Genomic DNA, 16145 nt, shown 5'->3' with positions numbered 1-16145 from the left:
AAAATCTCTAAGCCTAGAATAACCAAAGTAATATGAATATTCAAGAGTTAAATTAATTCTCCAAGTTTTAACTGTTCATCGCACTTAATTTAACATACCGTAGATTTACTAATGCTATCTGGGCCTACGTTTAGGCCATACCCATTTTCATTTCACATCCAGTGGCATTAACGCCTGATTATCTTAATTATCAAACTTAATATGAAACTTAAATGTCCCAGACTGAAGATCGCATTGGTATATATAATTTGCTAGATAAAGGATAGGAATCCAGTAACTGAAAATGTTTCTCCTGTCCCGCCTGCATTAACGTATATTCATCCCCCTCTAATTCTATTTCGTAACAATGCAGTTGCTCTTCAAAAGCCTTTGTATTATGCATTTTTCCGCCCAAATACAATACTCCGTTTACAAAGAATATATATTCTATATTCAGAAACTTTTCTACTCTTCCTTCGACTATTTGAAGTACTAAATAGCAGCCCAACACATATTTTACGTTACAAAATACTGCTGATTTAAGAGAATATACACCAGTTTCAATGGTACCAGGTAATAGTTCTTGTAATCTAAGAGGCAAATTTTCTTTCTCCAAAAATTTCCCATTGGATGTCTGTTCAATTCCCGGTGTTGATTCGGAAAGCCAATTATAACACTCATGAAATTGATGACGAGATGACAAGGTTTTCGTTATGTTTTTGTAATTTCTCGAATATAATATTATAGATTTGAAATAGCTGTGCTTGCTCTCGAATCGCATACTGGAAATTGAACACAATGGGCCAAAAAGCTTTATACCAGACACGTAATGAATCAGAAAATGGTATTTTGGGGTCATGACATGAGCCCCGCACGTTTCTCTTACTGCTACCAAGAATTCCGCGATTAAATCTCTTAAATCCGGTAGAAATGACTCAGGCATATTTGTGGCGAATAAGCAATCACAAACAGTTCTTAATTTTAAATATACACCTCAAAAAGCACTGTCAAAATCAATGAAGCGTTGCAAAATAATGGGAAGTAGGCGAAAAAGGCAATACATTTCGCTTGCCGATGCCTTTAAATGGCCATCACGCGAACAAACGGAGTTTCTTGTTTGTGGCTCTGGCCTGTTTGATTCTGATTTGCCATACTTAAAGTTTTTTATTTCATGATTCATCTCGTCTATGGACATCTTATGTCGGGCAACCAAATCATTTAAAACAAACTTCAAAACGGATGGAACTATGCCTTCTAAAACGTCATGCATGATGTCTGGGGGTAATTGTTTTGTTACATCAAAATAGCTCAACCTGACTAACGGACTTTCAAACCTCACCCCGTATGTCGAACCTTCACGTTCATCTTTAAACAAAAGGCTTAAGTGGTATTTGTGACGAGGCAAGGTCCTAAGTGTGACTTGATCTTCTGTTAATTTTTCACTTATTTCTGTCTTATCGATCATACAAAATCTACAAATTCGGCCGTGACTGAAATTCTGGTTGAAGCCTCCTAGTTTGTGCAAACCAAGGTTGTCACCAGAAAAAATTGAAGCGAAGCCAAATATATTTCGACCGTAACGTTCTAGGAACAAGCCTTCTTGGGCCAAAATCCCTAAATCGTATAGTAGAGGCTGCATTACTTCGTTCCATCCATATTTTTCTATGTCTTTAGATTTCGCCAAAAATACCAAGTGAATGTCTAACAGTTTGGAACGTTTTTTCGCCTCTCGGTTAAGTATTGAGAAATAACATCCTAGAACCTTCTTCTTTCCCCTTTTGGAACCCAGCGGATTAACAACTTCAAATTCATCGGAATATATCTGAAGTTCTATAACCGGGTAACAGTCCGGCCTTAATGAACGCATTTTTTTAGATATATCCCCTTGAAGAAAATGCCCTAAGTGATTATTAGGCAGGTCACTTATGTCAACATGATTCTCAGTTTCGCTCTCCATGGAATATAACTTCTTCAAAACTGACAATATGGGAACGTAGTGAAAACAGTCCTTATTTTTGTTCGCTTGGCTTCCCACAAATGTATATTCGACAGGCTCCACCATATCAAGATCAGATTTGCATACAGAATGTATTTTGTACTTGGAATTAACGCTTTCAAAAGCGGAACGTATTTCATTTACAGTTTTTGAAAGCTCCAAAGTTTCTACTTGTATATTTTTCTCTAAATGTTGTTGAGTTATAGAATCAACTTGCATTGTTGCCAATTGAATCGAGAATTCTAGTAGGTCCTTAGATAGACATTCAACAACCGACATTGGAATATGGTGATTTTCTCTATACTTCAGTAGAATTTTTAAAATTATTTGTCTAATCTCGGGAGGTTTAAGTTCATCTTTCCAATTTTGATGAGTGATTTCAGCCTCTCTTCCAACACGCTCGGCAGATATGTCTGTATCATTTAGCTGTTCACCTAAATCTTGCGGATCACTTTGCTGCTCGTCTCGACGGTCCTTTTTCCCTTCGAGAGTTATATACTTATGCTTGTTTCTAACATGTCGGCGATACGTATCCATTTTTTTAAAACTCCGACCACATCCTTCGAGCCCACAGATCATACTAAAGTTTCTATCATTTTCGTGAAAATTCTTTATATGGCTTATTAATAATGTAAACTTTTTTGAAGAATATGGGCATTTTAAGCAAGGGAATTCCATTATGATTTAATTTTAAGGGATAATTAAACTTCAAAGTTTTGAATAAAAAAACAAGACCATGCAGCAAACTGTGTTAAATAAAACTCAAAAATCAGTCTGAAAATCTTATTTTTGCTAAAGCTAGGATTAAACTAGGGAAGCTTCTTTGTTAGATTGTTGGTAAGATTACTCATCTTTAATCTTCTTCTTCCAAGAAAAGTAGATCGCGAGTTGTCGAAATGGTTCGACTGACCGGACCTACCCTTTTTAGGATTTTAACAAAGTCCCAACCTTGAAGACATCTCCCCAATGTTGCTACTGTCGTTTTCGTGGATTGCCGTTCGTTCAATTTAACTCCTAGTTAAAGCACGAAAGCTGGATCTCTAAAGGGACTGGTTAACGTTATAGTACGTTTGCTTTGTAAAAAAATAAAGTAAGAAAAACGGGTAGGGCCAAGGTCGTTTAAATTTTTTTTTTCAATAGGTTTATGAAGAATCGCAAAAGACCGAATGGCCTAGAGTGTTTCCAAATTCACAGCCCCATCCCTTCCCCCGATGCTATGCTAGAGAGAACTCGATTTGTACAGTGGAAGGCGGCCGTTTTCCGGTCCCTTTAGAGATCCAGCGTTCATGATTAGGGCCAGAAACTATTCTCAGGTGGTTAGGGGACCTTTTTACACTGCTTTTGACTTCACATTTGACGGTTGTTGGCACGGTATCCTCTAAATCCTTTTGGATGAACAGTATCGCGCTGTCCTAGTCGCTTCGTGTTAACTTAAGGCATTAGGCACGTGGAGATATATCGGATATTTAGAGCATTAGTTTTCTTTATAATAACGTTTAGAATATGGCGAATAATAGTATTACATGCGCCATTAAATTTGGAGATAACACCAGAAAACTTAAGTTAAAAGGAACCAGCCTAGCAGCGTTAGTAGATCATCTAAAAAGCGACGATTCATTAAAAGATTTTGTTAAGGATGGACTTATTTATCAAGTAAATACTACTTTTGTATATTTTGATACCATGTAACCATTCGCGGATAACTTTTTAATGAAAACATCTCAACTAAACAGATTCACGACGAATACTTAAATATGATGGTTAACATAGACGATCAAACTATATTAACCGATAAAACGATCATCTACGTTGCGAATTTGGAGAAGTCCACATTAAAGGATGTCTGCCCTTCTAAACGAGCGACCCTCAAAGAAACGGATACTGTGACTCCTGATGACGATTTAATGGACAATGTGACTACCGGAGCATCATCATCTGGAAATGGAAATGACTTTTACGGGTATTGTTCTATTTTGTGCTGTTAGTGAAAGGAGGTCGAGTATTCATCTACGTAATTCAGCCATTATTTACTAACCATAATTTAAGTTAAGCCCCACATTTAACGGTTCTAAATCGATTACATTAACCAAAATTGAATGTTTATAGTCAATGTCTTTGCTCTAGAATCTTCGAAAAAAAAAAAGACGATTAGGGATTAGAGCTTAATTGTTTTTTAACGTCATGCCCCTTTATCTCTTAGCTGAATCAGAGTGCCATCCTCCTACCAGTCGGATAGGGGCGTTCATAAAATAAAAAAATTGCATTTTCTTACTATTGTTTGTGGCTACTTTAAACTGGGTGGGGGGAGGGGTAATATTGTTGTTGAGTAATTTAGGGGTTTAGGGTTTAGATATGTGTGACGAAGGGGGAGGGGATCAAAAATTCGGATTTATCCGTGACGTAATTTGTGAACAGTCCCATACTTCTTACAAACGCGCGACCAGAGGGAAGGACACCTAAAATATAGCTTTATCATTATAAAGTATATAAAATGTCACTAGTGGAGCATATAAACTTATGATACAGGCAGGGAGATAGAATGGTTAGTAAGGACTATGCAATATAAAGATGCTTTTCACACGTGGAGGACTGATGCCATTTACACACGGAGATGAGGAAAGTCAAAGTGCAGAATATTTTGTCCTCAAATTAGCCCGGCCTGCCAGTGTAAATGGTATAAACTTATGACCATGAAGCTATGAATCATGCACGTGTGTAAAGCACCTATCAAATCAAAGAGAGAGAGAGAGAGTTTTTTTTTTGTTTTTACAAAACTATCTTTTATTATGTGAGAGAGAGAGAGAGAGAGAGAGAGCAATTGCATTCCGAGGACATTTTCCTTTTATCCTCTGCGGCGGTCAGATTTTTAACTTAGGTTCTACGGCCGCTTCTAATCCCTCTCACATGCTCACATCTAGAATACGTGGCTAGTTAGTTATCTTTCTCTCTTCAAACTGTATATGGCAAGTTGGTACTATAGTCTGGTGCTCACGTGAAAAAACCATGCATTTTAGGCTTAAAGCATGAAACTTTGTATATGTGTACCTAAAAATGTGTTTAATCGAATAAAGATTGGAGACATTCTTTAAATTAAACACGATAAAAATTAGTTAAAATTGTAAAAGTAGTTTTAGACGCCCTCTTATATAATCAGCATGGAATTTCAGGTCGTGCATCAGCCTCTGTATCTGCTCACGTCACTTCTATTACAGGGGTCTCCCATAAAGGGGTTTTCGGGCTTTTAGAAGTTTCGCAAATGGGGAATAAATTCAGAAACATTTCTTAGCTTTCAATTGGGGACATACACAATGGTCGGATGTTATCATGTTTTTCTAATACAACTATAAGCATGAATTTAAAGAATACATAACATGCTATAGAACTGTTGCCTTCACTGCCACATAAACGTCATATTTTCCTGCGTAGAATTAAGCCCATCATAATTATTTCGAGTTTATTTTGAAAAGTAATATTTGGAATAATTTTATATCCCTTCTCACCCTGGTCAGTTCTGGTAGCGCTCCCTGGACATAGTATATAGCTATATATGGCAATTTTCAGGGTAACTTGCCGTAAAAGTAAATTTATTCATATATACCCATATATAAATCTTTACACTTCAATAATAGTTTGGGCTTAATTCTACATAGGACGGTATGACGTTTATTTGACACTGAAGGCAACAGTTTTATAGCCTGGTATATATACTCATGGGTATATATCTATAAAATTTATGCTTATGGTTATATTTCAAAAACATCCAACCATTGTGCGTGTCCCCAATTGAAAGTTAAGAAATGTTTCAGAGTTACTAATTATTAGCATTTTCTTATGAATTTGAAAGAAACCTCTTCATACCTTCATTATATTTCACTAAAGCCCCAGTTACACGTGGCCTTATGAAACGGGTTTGAAGCGATACATTGCGGTTTCAAACCGCAATGTTTGGTTCACACTGAAACCCGATATGAGTCGCTTCGAACCGGTTTATTACGCAAGTATAAACGCGGCTTAAGAGCCACCTTGCACTACTAAAATTTTCTATTTGATATTATCGTGAATGGTTTATTCTTTATTATTAGAGTCATACAGGACAAACGAGAAGAAGTACATCCTAAACTTTCGAGAGCAACATTCTCTCTAACCTATCGCCTTCCCAACTTTCCGGATTATATAACAAATCCAGAGCTTTACAACGCAAATTCAATAGAAGGAAAGAAAAGACTATCAAGGGAAATAACAAGCATGCTGTTTAATTCCATTCGCCAAGATTATGGCTAGTATGTTTGAGTAATTAGGATTAGATACTTGAATACGTAAAATATTCTTATATTTTTAAGCTACTCGAATAACCACCTGTTCGTTGCTCAAAAACTGGTTCAAACGTACCCCCACCTCAAATGTACTCCTGGCGCTGGATATGTAAGAAACTGAAAATACAATTTTGAACAAATAATTTAACAGAAATACTTAATAGGAAACATGGTGGAACCAATTAAAAGTGAAATTTAAAAATTATAGAGCGACAGTTAAAGGGGTTAAAGAAATAGAGGCCGCCAGAGTTTTGTTTGGCTCCAAAAAACCGCAGAAAGAGGAAATACCAAAGGAAGTTGCTCGATTTGAAGTCGATTATATTTTGATTTTTTTAAAGGCCGACTTCTAGCGAATAGGGTTTTAATGAACAGAAAACGGAGCATGGAGACTAACAATGGGGCAACCGTGGCGATTTTTGAGATCCAGCTGCACGTGCAAACATTTTGAGAGGTTCAAACGAACTGAAAACAGTGCAAGGCGGTTTTAGCGAAGTGAAGATAAACAATAGGCTATTGAGATTTACCCCCTTCCCCGCCCTTCCCCCTCCGAAATTTTGCATCCCTCTATATCAAAAGATCCTCTATTTTTTATATTCACTTCGCTAGAAGCGCCTTGTACGCTTTTCAGTTCGTTAGAACCCTTAAAAATAAAAATTTCGCAACAGCTGGATCTCGAAAATAGGCACGGTCACCTCATTATTAGTCTCGATGCTCTGTCTTCTTTCTGTTCGGTAACCTCTCGGCTCTTCACTCGAGTACACACCATAAGCGTATGATGTGGCTACTATGGGTCCAACCCTCGGGCCATCTTGTTTTGTTTTTTTTTATTTCAGCAATTTTAGTGATGTATTTTTGGTATTGGTATTTAAGATGTCTAATAATAACCTTGCTTCCTCTTTATAATCTTATTTTCATTCAAAGAGATGTTAGTTTTGGCAACCCTTTCAGATAATCTCATATTTTGTAGATTGAGGATTGTTTTGAAGATGAATTCAGTATTCTTGCACACCAAAAACTTATGGCTGATGAATTAAATAAAAGTAATAAAGACATGGCTGCAATAAACTCCCGCATGGATAGGACATTTTCCTCGAGATCGAAACTCATAAGAGAGAAAAGTTCGGTCCAGGATATTTTAGACAATTACCCAGCTCTTGGCTATATTGATCAAGTATGATTAATATTTTTTTCAAAATCTACAATAAGCGCATTGACATTGCCTTTAACACAAAGCTAATTATACTGTCCATCTTATAGTTAATTATTCACTTAATGTTATTACTTCATCTAAAATACGAAATTCATAGTTTGATCACTATTTTCATCACAGATTCATCTTGAATTTAAAAGAATTACTAAAGTGAACGCCAAAGAAAAAATTATGGACGCTTTGATTAAATGCGGAGAATCAATTTGGAACGCATGTCCGAAACCTGGAACTGCAGCGCTTAAGTCAAATATTATGGAGATTGTCATCAGTGAAAATGATAAGGATTATCAAAATCGTAATTACATGAAATTTAGCAAGTAGCAGCAGCATAGTCACTAAATATTATTTTGATTTAAAAATTACAGGGCTAAAATGCATTTATTCGTTAATACTTGTCCCAAGATTTTTCAAAGACGAGAAAGCGCAAATGATGTTTGAACAGCAAGTAAAAGAAGACAAAACTCCTGGTCCAATAATAAAATTTTCTGGACATAGTATGCTAAATAGCCAACACTATGAGATTCACGTCGATGGAGTGAAGGTGTCCGAAACTGACGAATTCGAAAGCGCCATAATAGCTTATTTCGAAAGTTTCTGGATCTTTAATATACAGTATTCGGATAAAGTTTTTAAATCCTAACTTTCATCGAAGTTGGACTGTTAGGGTTAAAATACACTCCTTTGAAAACGCAAGTAAAAAATGTCTTAAAAAGACTTCAGTTGTTGAATGGATAAAGAAAAGACAAGTGCATGGTTCTTTGAAGATAGTTTACAGACTAGGAGGATTCACACCATTTTACACAAAGGTGCCTAGCTTTTGACTCTGAGTCAGGCCTCCTAGTGTAAATGGTATGCTTCCTCCTTGTCTGTAAACTATGTATTATGAAATATCTGAAATTCCGTAGCGACGCGGAATACTTAAAAGTAACATTTTTCTTGAATCTGATTAAAGATGACATTTTGATTCTAACTACATTGAGTCTTTCTTTTGTCATCCGATAACACTTAGTAATTTTAAATCGTATCACTGATGGAATGTAATCGTAGAATGGGAATAATAATTTCTACTAGAAGTATAATCATTGCTGTTAAGGATGTAACTTCATTCTGCAAATGGAGTAAATTGTTTATGTTAAGGGAGTAAATCGGTGCTGCCAATGGTATAAGTTCCTCCTGTAAAGGTTATAAATCATTGCTGTTAAAGGTATAACTTTATTTTGCGAAGGGCATAAATGGTTGCTATTACGGGTATAAGTTCCTTCTGCAAAAGGCATAAATGTCTGGTATTAAATGTATAAATTCCTTCTGCAAAGGGCGTAAATGGTTGCTGTTAAGGGTATTACTTCATTCTGCGAAGGGCATAAATCGTTGCTACTAAGGGTGTAAGTTCCTTCTGCAAAGGGCATAAATCGTTGCTGCTAAGGGTATAAGGTCTTTCTGCAAAGATTATAAGTTCCCTCAGTAAAATTCATAAATGGTTGCTGTTAAGGGTATTACTTAATCCTGTTAAGGGCCCTATTGGCGGCTCTCAAGGGTATAAGTTCTTTCTGAAAAGGGTATAAGTTCCTTCTCTAAAGGGCTTAAATCGTTGCTGCTAAGGGTATAAGTTCCTTCTGTAAAGGGCATAAATCGTTGCTGCTAAGGGTATAAGTTCCTTCTGTAAAGGGCATAAGTTCCTTCTGTAAAGGGCATAAATCGTTGCTGCTAAGGGTATAAGTTCCTTCTGTAAAGGGCATAAATCGTTGCTGCTAAGGGTATAAGTTCCTTCTGTAAAGGGCATAAGTTCCTTCCGCAAAGGGCATAAATCGTTACTGTTAAGGGTATAAGTTCCTTCTGTAAAGGGCATAAATCGTTTCTGTTAAGGGTATAAGTTCCTTCTGCAAAGGGCATAAATCGTTTCTGTTAAGGAGATAACTTCATTCTGATAAGGGAATAAATCTATACTTTTAAGGGTAGCAATTCTGCCTTAATAAGGAATAAACATCATCAAAAAAGGAATTATTTGGTGTTATAAAGGGCATTTAAATATAACCAATAAATACCTTAAAGGGTGTTAATTTTGGGAAAAACATTTAATAACCCAAAGGGTATAAATTCAGAACCTTTTTTTTAAGTGTGTGAAGCCGATTTTTTTATGAGTTCTCTCTGATTCTTCAATTTGTCCCGAATTTCTTTAGTTTTTGAACTCATTTTAGCCCCACCGTTATATATTTTATTTATTAATAATATTATTATAATTTTTAGGAACTTAGTTGTTTGTTTGGCCAACTATCGGTGAAACGGGCAGTACAGAATTAATTTAATCTCCCCTAGGCGAGTTTCTATTGGTCCCGTAACGATGTCGTCAGACACTTTTTCGCTATCAACGCGCTTGAAAACTAAAAGCACACGCAAATATCTAACCGGGATAGATATATGCGTGAAGGAAAATTGACGCAAAAGCGAGGTCTAAATTGGCTTCAAGCTGAAGAAAAAGCGCATATGAAAACAGCCTCGCGTTTCGCTTGAGCGTTTCATTTGAATTTTGCAAGCAAAAGCGACCGTTTTTTTGGAGAACGCTTGATTGAAAACGGGCCTTTATAAATAAATTAAATTGTAAACTGTGAGTTCAAATATTATTATATATAAAAAAATACTCGGTTTGCCCAAGCCTAAAAAACAAAACAATTAGAGTTTTTCCAGTTGACTGAAGCGCGGATATATTATATTTTTTCCATTGAACTTTCTACTCTTTAGAATTTAATTCATTCTCCTGATTTTACCAGAAGTTGATAACTTCTTATCCTGGGAAGTATTGGTCACTAAGGCATTATATAGTATCCATCCTTGCAAGTCAAAATTGCCTATGGCAATCGTAAAAGAGGGTCGAAAGTTTCCTCCCCACTAGGAAGAAAATCTAATCTACTGAAAAAAATCCCACGCCGAGAGGCTGTGACACTCAAACTGTGGGGCGTGTTCAAAACTTCTTCAGCGCCAATCGTTGAAAAGCCGTCTGGCTAGAACTCTATGAAAATCCATTACAATGCGTGGGCCTAGGACCCCACACTAGTTTGACCGGAATTTCTAGCAGACTCTATTAAAACAGCTGTTCTTGTCACCGTTTCTGATTCGTTACCTCAAACCACAGGACACACCTTAAAGTTTCGTTTCTGGCGCGCAAATCAGCCTGCCAACTCAAAATGAGGGAAATGCCGTAGGTGGCGCGGTGATCGGACCTAATAAGAAGTTGGCTAATAGAGATGGTTCTGGATATGGTTAGAGTCCAATACTTTCCAGGATAACAAGTCATAAACTTCTGATTTTACTAGTAATGGATTTATTTCCTATAAATTGGCTGAAATAAAAAATAACCTACCTCAGATTTTTCAACAATCCCATTTTCCTAAAACATTTTATCATGAAATTTATTTTTTTCTAAGGAGAACGTGTTTTAATTTTCAAATAATATTGTAATTTTAAATAAGACTTCATACTGCTCTTAATGTATAAGGAGGGTTTTTGTTTGAAAGTAACTTTTTTGGTATTGTTTCAACTGTTTTGAAAAAATTCCACAGAACTTAAATTTGGGCCCTCAATATGTGGTTTAAATTTCAAAAAGATTCACGTATTAGTTTATTTTTTTTAAAAAATAAAGTTGTTAAGGGTGGTTTTCATTTCCTTAAAATTAGTCAGTGTTTTTGGTGAAAACGTTCAAATTTTCCCATAGAAATAACATGGGAGTTTCTCTGCATTTTACCCATTTTGTCGCAACCGATTTGAAATGAAATATTCGTTTGTTACGTTTGGGAACGGTTTTATGTCAAAATATAAACCTTTTTCTAGGAACAAATTTCAGCTTTTTGAGAAAAATTAAGTTTAAGTGCTACATTTCATGTTTGTTAATCATGCTTTGACTTACGTTGTTGCACCCTATATGTCATACTGTTGGACTTACTACGTTTTACCGTGGAAAAAGCCACTCTTCCACATATGCTGTTTTACCGCGGACTTTTATCTGATTTTACTCTCTATCGTTGCAAAAACTGAATGATTTTAGGTAATTAAGCTAGATTAACGATAACAGGCAATTAAGCAAGATTAGCGATTAAAACTAATTAACCTACATTAACGATTACAGCTAATTAAGCTAGATTAGCGGTTACAGCTAATTAAGCTAGATTAACGATTACAGCTAATTAAGCTAGATTAGCGATGGCAGGTAATTAATCTAGATTACCGGTGACAGGTAATTAAGCTAGATTACCGGTGGCAGGTAATTAAGCTAGATTACCGGCGGCAGGAAATTAAGCTACATTACTGGTGGCAGGTAATTAAGCTAGATTACCGGTGGCAAGACCAATCTAGTTTCGTTTTCATAAAATCAAGTCGGTAAATAGCCCTTGTCTCGTCTCGGAGAGATTCATATTTGTTTCCCAACTTATTTTTATTATAATAAAACTCCACATTTATATCATTCAGAATACATACTTGATTAGGTTACATAGCAAAGGAAAAGCAAGCCCTAAAAACGTTAATTGCTTTATATCGATCGTTTTAGTCAAGTAACTTATGACTCTTTGTTTAAATTCAAATTATCAAAGAGAGTTTGCTCCCTGTACAAGCGTCATATGTGTGGGGATTTCATTACGTGCCTCTTTTAGACCAAGAACAAGTGGCCTGGATCTTACCTCATAAAGTACAAAAGGTCTGACCATTGGAATGAGTTTAGTTTTGATGCTCATTAATAGATTTGGCCGTCTTACGCGTCGCAGCTGGGGCATTTGAGGGGGGCGGGCTCATGTTTGACCCTAATGAGGTATGATTTCTTACCTCATGAGGTGCATGAATAAAAATAGTGGCAAATGATAGAGCTGGAAATATCGATTCCAAATATATGAAGTCTGACCAAAGAGGGCCATCAATTAATCAGACGGTGGTTAAATGGTCGAATGAGGTACGAATTCTTACCTCATGAGGTACATGTATGAATCCGGTTTTGTTTGATAGATCTGGTCGTGTTAAATAACAGAATTTAAAATCTGACTGAAAAATACGCGGATAAGGTTTAATCTGACGGTCTGATTCTTGCGTCACACTATGGCAACTTCGTGCCTCATAAGGCACATAAATGTAACAGGTGTTATATTGTAGAACAACCCCACTGATTCCAAGTATATTAAACTTAACTTGTTTGAGCGAGTTGTCCCTGATTCGAACGGGGTAATGTGGGGCGAAGTATCAAAGTATCAGTAGTTAGTGTTTTATTAATTTATTGGCGTCAACGCGGCCCTGCTTGCAAAGTGGCAGCTTACATCCAAAACACACGAGGTGTCGTATAAAGAGTGGCTCACGCTGGCGCATTTTATTAAGTTATAGTTTCATTATAAAACAGTTCTAGATACGGTTTGCTTGTTAAACCTTTATCGTTAAATTTTTAAATTAACTGTAGTTTTTCACAAGCTTAAAGCCATTTTCAACTAGTATTAGCCTTTTCTTTATGCTCTTTAAGATTACATGGGAGTAAGGTGGGGTGTTCGATTCTTATTAGAGGGGTTAAAGTATAAGACAAACACCTACCTCTTTTCACGTATGATTCAACCTCGCTAACGCTAGACAAGATGTTAGAATGCAGTCAGTTGTGGAGAGTTAAGGCCTTTTAACGGGAACGAGGGGCTTATAAAATTTCTGAATCAAAAATGACCGCGTTTGATGGTATGTGTCAATTGAGAGTCAAAATAGATTCTAATCCAAATTTTAATATTCAACATAATATTCAATCTTGTTCATAAATTTTCACCAACTTTTATAGGGGTCAAAATAAAAAAATTAACCAAAAAATGAAAATTATATCTAAGGGAGGTTTGTATTTTAAAACCTCTATGGAATGGAGTGTCTCCTTTAAGTTTCAAATTTAAATTTAGGGGTATTTTGGTTAAGATTTTATAATAATGTTTAAAAATAGAGAGTTAAGATTTTAAAATTGTATCAATCCGTCAACCATAATCTAAGTTCTTTAACCATAGTTTCAAGTCAGTTTATCAAAATACTTCCAAGTTTTTAATTTCTTACGACAAGTTGCTCCTCTTCCATATTCTTCTTAAGGGTTAAGGATTCTTTCTTCTTCTTCTTGATTTAAGGGTTAATAATTTTCTATATCTTTTACTATTTCGCGTTCTCCTTCTCTTCTTCAAAAATTAAGGGTTAAAAAAATAAAATCTCCGATTCTCTTCCAAAAAATTAATGATTCAAAATGAATAAAAAAGTTTCGGTTTAAAATTTACTCCGTACGTCTAAGGATTTCTTAGGGATGAGCCGACAGGGTTTCGTTTAGACAGTTCAGGTATCGACTGAGGGTGGGAAAGGAGGGACTTCGTATATATAACTTCTAGTTTCTCGCAAGGATCTCTGGCACAATGAAGTTTGTTGATTGACTTTGGTTTGGCGAATAGTGGACGATATTCATGACGTAGCCGGGCGAATTCATTGTTATTAGCGAATAAACAAAACTTTTAAATCTGGGACCAAAACGGATTGGTCAGTTTAAGGGTTAAGAAAAATGTTCTAGAAGTTTCTCGGGTCAGGTACCAGGATAGTGACTCAAGATCTTGTTGCTTGGGGTCTAAATAAGCGAGCCATTTCTCTGGGTTCTTGGAAAACTCATTAGTGGCTAGGTATTTCACTTTGCACTGTGGATATAGGGGTATAGGATAGTTTTAGAAAGCTCGGTGTCAATTTTTATGGGCTAGTTCCTCATCTATTGTACGAAACCGTGAATTTCTTTTCAGTTTATTTTAAAGGGATAGGGTTCAGTTTAAAGGGCTAGTATTATCTTTATAGTGTTAATTTAGGCTATTTTGCTATTAATTTTTGATTAATTGTAAATTAATTTTGATTTTTGAGTTAAGATGGTTATAGTTCATATGAATCTTCAAACAATTAACGCGGTAATGTCAACCAAAGACGCCATCAATGGTTATGAGATAAGCAAGGAACTAATAATGAAAGCAAAGGAAGCGCATTCATCTTAGATGCTAGGGCTCGAGACGTTAAAAGAAGAAGAAGAAAAGGCTAAGCGAAAAGAATCTGATGAAATCTTGAGCTAGAAGCTAAGAAGAAAATGGAAATGGAAAAATTATCAAAACAGAATGAAGAATTGTCTAACTTAACTAAAACAGTGAGGAATTTGAGAGAAGAAAAGTATAAGTCAGAGGCGGTTGCGAACACACTACTCGAAGAAACTAACACAAAGCACAAGAATGGTTACTATAAAAAGACTTTTCCGCAGTAACCCTTGCCCAACTCGTTATTGAAACACTGAACGAAAAAATTAATAAAGATTCAGATTTTTCAACAATTTTTTTAAAAAAAAGAGTAAACTGAGAAAACGTCTGAGCTCTCTTACTGAAGCTCATTTTTCCAAATAAAGCTAAGCAGGCCTAGGCACAAGCAGCAGTCTAGTCAAAAAATTTAATTCTTGTATTTCACATGATTAATTTGACAAAAAGGTAATGTGATATGATATTGTGATATAATATTAATAAAGATATTGTGATATAATATTAATAAAGTTCATTTTTTCACAATGAAACTCGATTTGTTATACATATATTCAAGATTTATTGAGTAATTTAAGCCAAATATAGTGCAAAATATATGTTAATATATCGTAATTAAGGTTTGTCTGAAGTGGTTTTAAAAGCCAGATACGCGTTTGAATTTTCTTAATTACATAGTCTATGTGGTAGTTCCACGTTAACATTTCATCCAAGCAAATCCCTAGATATTTAAATGTAGAGACTCTTTCTATTGTTCCTTCACAAATAGTTTGGATAGTCAAGGCTTGCTTATTTACATTTTTGTTTGGACTAAAGATCATAAATTTTGTTTTAGATTCATTTAATAAAAGGCCCTTAGAGAGTAATGAGTTTTTGATGTTTTTAATATCAGATTCCATATGGTCAATAGCCTCCAAAAGATTTTCACTTGATAATAATAATGCAGAGTCATCGGCATATTCGTTTGAAGTGGTGTGTTTCAGAGATTTATGTATTTTAGCCGTATAGACATTAAAAAGTAAAGGTCCTAGGACACTGCCCTGGGGTACGCCTGTTTTAACATTCTTAGTTGAAGAGTATTGACCATTACAGTAAACCTTTTGTTGTCGATTTGTTAAATACGAACGGAACCAATCGAGTGCTTTAGAGCTTATTCCAGCTATTTTGAGATCGCGTATTAGAGTCTCGTGTTTAACCGTATCGAATGCTTTCGAGAGGTCTATAAACGTCACAATGACAAATAGACCCCGGTTAAGACCATTTAGAATACCTTCATACAAATTAAAAATACAGGTATTTGTCGAGTAGCCTTTGCGGAAACCAGATTGTAATACATATAAGGAGTTACTTTCATTTAAGAATTGATATGCTGATTTATAGACAACTTTTTCACAAATAGTTGCTAGGGTGGGTGTAACCGATATTGGTCTATAATTTTGTGGTACTTGCGGATTACCCGCTTTATGTGCTGGCGTAACCTTTGCAACTTTCCACTGATTTGGGAAAAGTCCAAGAATCAAGGATTGGTTTATAATTAATGCAACTGTTTTTGCTATTACTGCAGCTAGTGACCGAAATATGGCAGGGGATAGATCATCTATTCCAGCAGCCTT

The 16145-nt window shown here is 35.6% G+C and overlaps 2 protein-coding genes across 2 annotated transcripts; one reads left to right on the top strand and one right to left on the bottom strand.

Moving 5' to 3' along the window:
• Positions 1-973: 973 nt before the first annotated feature.
• LOC149637871 (uncharacterized) lies at positions 974-2512 on the bottom strand. Its single transcript, XM_089850753.1, has one exon. The coding sequence runs from the start codon at positions 2510-2512 to the stop codon at positions 974-976; it is 1539 nt and encodes a 512-aa protein (XP_089706879.1).
• Positions 2513-3170: 658 nt separating this feature from the next.
• Positions 3171-14505, top strand: LOC149637870 (sterile alpha motif domain-containing protein 3-like). The gene is made up of 10 exons (XM_089850752.1): positions 3171-3628; positions 3709-3935; positions 6058-6255; positions 6316-6397; positions 6453-6599; positions 7256-7459; positions 7619-7793; positions 7864-8110; positions 8163-8304; positions 14383-14505. The coding sequence occupies exons 1-10, from the start codon at positions 3479-3481 to the stop codon at positions 14503-14505; spliced, it is 1695 nt and encodes a 564-aa protein (XP_089706878.1). The 5' UTR covers positions 3171-3478.
• Positions 14506-16145: the final 1640 nt, after the last annotated feature.

Source organism: Phalangium opilio, unplaced genomic scaffold (genome assembly GCF_054372755.1).
Source record: "Phalangium opilio isolate 3A_F unplaced genomic scaffold, DU_Popi_V2 ptg000094l_1, whole genome shotgun sequence".
Classification (NCBI taxonomy): Eukaryota; Metazoa; Arthropoda; class Arachnida; order Opiliones; family Phalangiidae; genus Phalangium; species Phalangium opilio.
Note: the sequence above shows the minus strand (reverse complement) of the source record. Positions and strands in the feature narration are given on the sequence as shown.